This window comes from Triticum aestivum, chromosome 1B, assembly GCF_018294505.1.
Source record: "Triticum aestivum cultivar Chinese Spring chromosome 1B, IWGSC CS RefSeq v2.1, whole genome shotgun sequence".
NCBI lineage: Eukaryota > Viridiplantae > Streptophyta > Magnoliopsida > Poales > Poaceae > Triticum > Triticum aestivum.
In genome coordinates this window covers 448,934,632-448,942,975 of record NC_057795.1, presented here as the reverse complement: position 1 = coordinate 448,942,975, position 8,344 = coordinate 448,934,632, and the positions used below count along the sequence as shown (strand labels likewise).

Here is an 8,344-nt window from a genome sequence, read left to right as displayed (position 1 = left end):
TTATGCCGGGCAAGCGTCGCCTCCTTTGAGCTCCATCCCATCGATATCCGGCATGGTGGCCGTCGACTGATGCCGGTAGAGCGCCGTCATGAGCGCCGTCGCGATCACCGTGGTCGTCAGCGCCATGATCACGAAGATGGCGAACGTCGTGTCGTCCAGCACCTGCACGCACATGAGCCCGTGAGTCCCTGTACGTGAGTGCTAGCAACTGATAATTACATGTACAACGTCCGTGTGCATATATACATGTACTACTGACCTTCTTCTCCTTGCCGATGTTGAGCACGATGAGCTCCACGAGCCCCTTGGCGCTCATGGCCACGCCGAGGGCGGCAGCCTCGCGCCTGGCCATGCCGGTCCCGGCAACCGCCACCGCGAACGTCCCGGTGAACTTCCCCACCACGGCCACGGCCACCACGAGCACCACCATCCCCCACGCGGCCACGCCCTGGACGTTGTCCACATTCGTGTGCAGTCCGCTCGTGGCGAAGTAGAGCGGCAGCATCAACCCGGATACCGGATACCAGCGGCGTCACCTTCTCGCCGACGCGCTCCGCGACGCCGTCCACCCGGGGCATGGCCAGCCCGAACACGAACGCGCCGAACACGGGGTGCACGCCGATGGCGTCGGTCACGGCGCCCGCTAGGAGCGCGCACGCGACGGCGCATGAGCAGGCCAGGTTGCCGTCCGAGCTGCAGGGGCCTGCGCGGCGCGCCAGGCGCGCCATGAGAGGGCGGAGCGCGAAGAACGTGAACGCCACGAAGACGGCGCCCGACGAGAGGATGTAGACCGGCGCGAGAGGGGAGCCCTTCGGCTCGCGGCCACCGCCGGACACGGCGAGAGCGAGGGCGAGGAGCGTCCACGCGAAGACGTCGTTCACGGCGGCGGCAGCCATGGCGGTCTCGCCGAAGGGCACTCCGAGTAGGCCGAGCTCCTTGAGGATGCAGGCGAGCACGGGGAGAGCGGTCACCGAGAGCGCGGCGCCGAGGAACACGCACAGCGAGAGGTATGAGGCTTGGCGGGGCGCCGGGATGGCGAGGTCGAGGAGCGGCACGATGCCGGCGGCGGCGAGCAGCGGAGGCACAATGCCGGCCGCTGCGATGGCCACGCTGCGGGACCCCACGCGGCGAACGGCGCGGAAGTCGAGCTCGAGGCCGACCAGGAAGAGGAAGAGGAGCAGGCCGAGGCCCGACACGGTGTCTAGCGCGGGGAACATCGTGCGGCGGAAGGCGCCCCACCGGCCCAGGGCCGAAGGTCCGAGCAAGATGCCGCCCTGCGCAAATTAGACATGCAAAGCATTTACAAGCAATTCTCAAAAAAGGGAGTACCATGTAAAAAGTGAGACCAAATTATATTTCATCTAGATGAGTTTTAGAAAAACTGCTCAAAAATGATCTTAAAAAAGCAATTATAAAAAAACATTTACAAGCGATCTAAAAAAAGCTTATATATTTTTTGGTCGAACTTCTAAGCATCTAGGAGTGTTACCAGTATTTGTTACTTCTAGCTAGTATCAAGCCTAGCCGAGAAGCACAAATTTTGTGCAATTTTGGGTCTAGAAATGTGCACTTGGAAAATGCATATCTCTAACCCTTAATCCTAAAGTTGCGGATAATTTCAAAAATGTACAACCACCGAATTAACCTCTAGCTTTTTCGCAAAATAAATAAATTAACCTCTAGCTAAAGAAAAAAAAACTACTCGTTAATACCATGTAATACCCTCTAAATTATGTGTGCATTCAAAAAACAACAACTACAAAAAGTGGACGAAATTTTACCTTGTGGGCATTTCATCAAACACCTTGTGTGCATTGGCCGCCGGCGCAACAAGTGAGCTCGTCGGCGCTTCGGTCGCCGGGCATCCGTCACACGACCTGCAAGCTTCTTCTTCGGCCGCCTAGAGGAGCCGTCGGCCGCCATGTTCTTCTTCCCGGACACCTTGCCCGCCTTCGTCTGTGCCGCATTTGGGAGCTTCGAGAGGGGGGCACATGGCTTCACGGCGGGTGCCGGCGTGACACCACCCGCCGCCGAGGTCGTCTGTGGCGTCATGAAAAGGCCGCGCGTGATACCGGTGCTTGGAGGAGCACCGGCAGAGGCGAAGCCAAAGCTCCCCGCGCTAGGGTTTGCGGCGGCAGAGGAGGAGGGGTCGTGGGTGTAGGAAGGGGTGAGGGGTATGTCGGCGCGTCCGTCCATCGGGCGAATTCGCCGCTGCCGGCGCGGGCGTGGCGAAGAGGGTGCGGCGCGGGCGCTTGAGTGTGCGGTGCGCGGAAGCGGACGCACGAAATAAGCAGCGCGCGATGCCGTTTTGACCCACGCGCTAAACTACTTATGCCGGACGCGCGTTTTTGCGCCTTCGCTGGAGCGCCCAGAGATGCTGCACGCGCAAAAAACACAAAATTTCCAGCACGACGCTTATATAGCGCGACTATTGGAGATGCTCTTAACTCCTCGCTATCCAGCCTCCTATGGTTCCTCATGAGCTTCTATAGCTTACATGAGACCCTTCATCGGGAGATCGCCAAATACTAGTCCCCGTTCTTCTAGGCTGGCAAGGGGGAGAAACAAAAATACCAAATGGTGAGTTGGCCTGACATCTGCAAACCCAAAGACCAGGGTGACCTTGGGATCCTGTCCTCTAGGTGCATGAACATCGCTCTCCTGACACGCAGGCTCTGGAGGGTCGCTAATGGGGAGGAGGGACTTTGGTTAACCATCATTTAAAATAAATACCTCCGTGGTCAACCCCTCGCCTTCTGCCAGCGCATCGGCGGAACCCCGTTTTGGCAGGCAGTGATTCAGCTCCTACCTATCCTACGAATTGGTACCTCCATCTTGGTGGGCTTCGGATCCGCGATGTTGTTCTGGTTCGACCGTTGGTTGGGGGACTCCCCCCTTGCCACTCGTTTCCCAGAATTATTCTCCATCGCGGTTGACCCTCGGGTCTCCATTGAGATGGCCTTTATTGACTTAGGGCGGCTCGTTTTCCGTCGCCCCTTCGGCCCTCTCGAGGTGGACGCTTGGGATACCGTACCCTCCTCCAGTTCATCGCTCTACAACCGTTAGACATGGATGGCGTGCCCGACTCCGTGTCATGGCGTTTGGATCCCTCTGGACGTTTCTCCACGAAGTCCTTATATCCGGCCATTGCCCCCTCCTCGGCTCTTGAGCCGTTTAGCCTGATTTGGGACATCCGCCTATCGCTGAAGATCCGGATCTTTATGTGGAAGTGGATCCGTGGCTGCCTCCCTTCTGGGGTTGAGGTCCTCAAGCGCAATGGCCCGGGAGATGGGATGTGCCCCCTTTGTGGCACGACGAAGTACGCCAACCACATCTTCTTCTCCTGCGTTACGACCCAATTCCTGTGGACCTGCTTCCGCGATACGGTCAGCCGTTGTTGGTCTAATACCAACTTCCCGGACTTGCTGGCGGAAATCCACGCCTCCGCCCCCCGCCACCGCCACATTAGGTGGTTGTGCATTAGGGTTCTTGCCTGGGCGCTTTGAACCATCCGCAATAAGTGTGTCATACAAAGAACGCCTCTTCGACGTGCGACTGACGCGATCTTCAAATTGTGAGGTTACTTGCAGCTTTGGCGGTCGCTTAGCCGCCCCCAGGATCGGGACGCCATCGACACCCTCCTCGCCGACCTTTGATGGCCTTCCGTGTGGTGCCTCCTCTGCCGCCCCCACCCCTGGAGCCCGACTAGGCCTGTGGCCTTCCTGAGGAGCTGGATCCTTGACCCGCCCCTTGGGTTCTTGCTTGTTGTGCCTTGTGTTTTTTTTTCCTGTTTTCAGGGCTTGTTGAGCTGTGCCCTCAGCATTAACCCCTTTCAGTACTCTTTGTTTGTGTTGACACTTCGTGTGTGTGTGTGGTGTGAACCTTTTTTAGATGCTTGGCTCGGGCGGTTTGCTTTATATATAAAGTGGGGCGAAAGCCTTTTTTCGGGAATGGACATCTCCTTAAGGAAACCATATTGATTCAGTTGCATCACTAAGTTGAGAATCATCTCTTAAAGCCTGTTAGCCAAGAGTTGGTAATGATTCTGAGAGTGCTACTGAGCAAAGAGATGGAACGGAAATCATTCGGAGAAAGAGGAGCGGCCACTTTGGGAATCAGAGTGATGAAGGAAGTGTTAGAATAAATCCGAGGCGCATAGTCGATCATCCGAGGACCAAGCAATCACACGAGCACGACATTGAGATTTGTTAACGAGGTTCATCAATATGGCTACATCCCCGAGGCTTGACTATAGGCGCTCATCCCCATGACACCGCTACAATACCGCACTCGGTCACAACTCTAACTGGAAGAATTAATTCATTGAACCGCCAGCTTTCCTCCAAAGAAGTCCTGAACTGAAGCAGCTGAATACCATCAGCCCCAATTATGCTCGACCATGCCTTGGTAGACTCAGTATTAAACCGACGAGGCCCATGAGTTTTCTCATTGGGCATGAAATTGATCACATTTTTTATTTCCTCTGTAGTAAAAGGACTTGTTTTTCTTGAACAGTACTCCCTCTCTCTCAGTTTACAGGGCGTGCGCGTACCCCTAGGTCGTCAATTTGACCAATCTAATACAAGTCATATATTACAAAAAATATATCAATATAAATTTCAGATGTTCTATTTTCAAAAGACATAAATTTTGTGTTATATAGTTTATATTAGGATGATAAAATTGACAACCTAGGTATACACGTAGGACTTGTAAACTGAGACGGAGGGAGTAAAATGAATTTATAGTTGCAGAAACATGTCCTGATCAACACTCTGATGAAAAGCTCTTCCGGGTGAAAATGCACTCTAATCAGTTTTTTTTTTGGGTGATGATGTTACCTGAATCTTATGTCATTCATTTGTTCTTTAGATGTCACAACTTGCCACTGTCCTAGCCTTCTGGTATTGGAACAAGACCGAAGGGTGATAACATTCAGAGTTAATTAATAACATTACGTGGGTAAACCCAAAATGATATTGCGAAGCTTGGTAGTGCTAGGGCACATGGCTATCGCTCAGGGATATCTGATAGCCACAACAGGAAGAAGAAAACAGAGCAGCACCTGCCTGCATGACCTCGTAGCTCTCCTACTTCAGTACATGCATGAACAGTTGAACACACAAACCAGACGATTCACATAGGCGCATATTTCGCAGCGAGTATCACTGCCAAAGTATGGAGTATAACCGATCGATAATCCCTGAGTTTATGCCGGGCAAGCGTCGCCTCCTTTGAGCTCCATCCCGTCGACCTCCGGCGTGGTGGCCGTCGACTGATGCCGGTAGAGCGCCGTCATGAGCGGCGTCGCGATCACCGTGGTTGTCAGTGCCATGATCACGAAGATGGCGAACGTCGTGTCGTCCAGCACCTGCACGCACATGAGCCCGTGAGTCCCCGTACGTAACAACTGATAATTACATTTACAACGTCCGTGTGTATACAAAGTAGTAGTACTCACCTTCTTCTCCTTGCCGATGTTGAGCACGATGAGCTCCACTAGCCCCTTGGCGCTCATGGCCACGCCGAGGGCGGCCGCCTCGCGCCTGGCCATGCCTGTCCCGGCGACCGCCACCGCGAACGTCCCGGCGAACTTCCCCACCACGGCCACGGCCACCACGAGCGCCACCATCCCCCACGCGGCCACGCCCTGGACGTTGTCCACATTCGTATGCAGTCCGCTCGTGGCGAAGTAGAGCGGCAGCATCAGCCCGGACACCAGCGGCGCCACCTTCTCGCCGATGCGCTCCGCGAAGCCCTCCTCACGGGGCATGGCCAGCCCGAACACGAACGCGCCGAAGACGGGGTGCACGCCGATGGCGTCGGTCACGGCGCCCGCTAGGAGCGCGCACGCGACGGCGCATGAGCAGGTCAGGTTGCTGTCCGAGCTGCAGGGGCCTGTGCGGCGCGCCAGCCGCGCCATGAGAGGGCGGAGCGCGAAGAACGTGAACGCCATGAAGACGGCGCCCGACGAGAGGATGTAGACCGGCGCGAGAGGGGGTCCCTTCGGCTCGCGGCCACCGCCGGACACGGCGAGAGCGAGAGCAAGGAGCGTCCACGCGAAGACGTCGTTCACCGCGGCGGCGGCCATGGCGGTCTCGCCGAAGGGCACTCCGAGGAGGCCGAGCTCCTTGAGGATGCAGGCGAGCACGGGGAGAGCGGTCACCGAGAGCGCCGCGCCGAGGAACACGCACAGCGAGAGGTATGAGGCTTGGCGGGGCGCCGGGATGGCGAGGTCGAGGAGCGGCACGATGCCGGCGGCGGCGAGCAGCGGAGGTACGATGCCGGCGGCTGCGATGGCCACGCTGCGGGGTCCCACGCGACGAACGGCGCGGAAGTCGAGCTCGAGGCCGACCAGGAAGAGGAAGAGGAGCAGGCCGAGGCCCGACACAGTGTCTAGCGCGGGGGTGCTCCACTCCGGGAAGATCGTGCGGCGAAAGGGGCCCAACCGGCCCAGGGCCGAAGGTCCGAGCAAGATGCCGCCCTGCGCAAATAAGACATGCTAAGCATTTACAAGCAATTCTTTAAAAAACATTTACAAGCGATCTAAAAAAAGCTTATACATTTTTTGGTCGAACTTCTAAGCATCTAGGAGTATTATTATCAGTATTTGTTACTTCTACCGAGCATCAAGCCTAGCCGAGAAGCACAAATTTTGTGCAACTTTGGGTCTAGAAATGTGCACTTGGAAAATGCATATCTCTAACCCTTAATCCTAAAGTTGCGGATAATTTCAAAAATGTACAACCACCGAATTAACTTCTACTCCCTCCGTTCCCAAATACTTGTCTTTCTAGGCATTTTAAATGGACTCAACATACGGATGTATGTAGACATATTTTAAAGTGTAGATTCACTCATTTTTCGCCGTATGTAGTCACTTGTTGAAATCTCTAGAAAGACAAGTATTTAGGAACGGAGGGAGTAGCTTTTTCGCAAAATAAATAAATTAACCTCTAGCTAAAGAAAAAAAAACTACTCGTTAATACCATGTGATACCCTCTAAATTATGTGCCAAATGTGTTAGTACCCTCTAAAATACAGGCTGGGCTGCCATGGCCTGGGCTGCTTGGCCCAGCCACACGCCTTTGCATGTTGGGTGGGAATGCACTATAATGACGATGGATTAGAAAAATACTTTTGAATGTAGCCTGTATATAAGTACAAATATTCCTAAAATTAGTTGTGTTCATAAAAAATAACTCACTCGCAAAAAAAAAAGGATCTAAAATAACCAACGGCCGGGTAGTAGTACCATTAACAATTTATATTCATCACATTTTGTTTATCTCTGTGCAGCACGCAAATAAACCTGTTTTTTTACTCTTTTGCTCATACATATTGTATTCACACATCAGCGTATAAGATGTTTTTTAATTTCTTCAAAACTGGTCAATGTATTCAAAAAAATCAAAATAAAAACCTACATAGAGGTTGGGAGCCAACAATTACTGTTTGAATTCTAATTCGAGCTGACCTCAGTGTAGAACTGCACACACCAATCAATTCATTCAAAGCTTAAATTATGGAAGAGTGCCGAACATTATACTCCAACACTCAGCATTGCAAAGCTACCAGAAAAGGTCGAGTGTTTTCTTTTTTGCCTGGAAAGAAAAAGTTGAGTCTGTAGTCTAGGATCCTTCCACGATATATGGCTCGCGCCTATTCTAGGTCTAGGAAAAGCGTCTAGTAAATTCCTCGTAGTTCTCTTTACGTGCACAGGATCGTGTGATGTCAAACGCATGTCAAGCAGGGCAGCAGAACGGGTTGAGAACGTCACGTCGCGGGAGTCGACAATTCTTGATGTGTCAGCCAACATGCAACAGTATATGCACCAATTGTGCAGCATTACCGGGCGGTCATTTTTTTGCCTGTCATTTTCAGATGATGGTCTGAATTGATCGCCAACATCTTCTCCTCTGAAATGATTTGGAGATTGCTCGCCACGCCGCATGTTGGCGAATCTTCTACTCGTGGATGTCGTCACGTCTATATGGCAGCTAGTATTTTTTTTTATATACACGTATAAAAATGTATGAGTTAGCGCTTGGTCCAATCAAGCATTCTTAGAGCATTACTAGTAGAACCCTCAAACCTTCAAACCTCTAAAAATAACTGCTTTTTTACAATTTTCGCGGAAAAAACGCCGTAGACTAGAACCTCTAAACCCTCAAACCCGTAAAAAAATTTAGAGGTCCAACCCTCAAACCAGTTTGCAATCCGTAGAAGTAGGGGTTGAGAGGAAAATCGCCCCCCCCCCCAACCCGCACTCGCTCGCTCGCTCCTCGCTTGCGCGGGAGCCAACTGCTCCTCCTCCCCGGCCTCCTTCTCCGGCCATGGAGGG

At 53.1% G+C, this 8,344-nt stretch overlaps 1 protein-coding gene and 1 pseudogene across 1 annotated transcript in view; both read right to left on the bottom strand.

Annotated features, from left to right (window-relative positions):
* Window positions 1-2,196, bottom strand: LOC123078869 (cation/H(+) antiporter 20-like; annotated as a pseudogene).
* A 2,728-nt stretch (window positions 2,197-4,924) lies between these two features.
* LOC123092474 (cation/H(+) antiporter 20-like) overlaps window positions 4,925-8,344 on the bottom strand; it is a 6,587-nt gene continuing 3,167 nt past the window's right edge. Inside the window, exons 2-3 of the mRNA XM_044514258.1 lie at window positions 5,462-6,484; window positions 4,925-5,371 (exon numbers count right to left, since the gene is read on the bottom strand). Of these exons, the coding sequence (XP_044370193.1) occupies window positions 5,210-5,371; window positions 5,462-6,484 (1,185 nt within the window). The 3' untranslated portion in view covers window positions 4,925-5,209. The remainder of the gene's footprint in view (window positions 5,372-5,461; window positions 6,485-8,344) is intronic.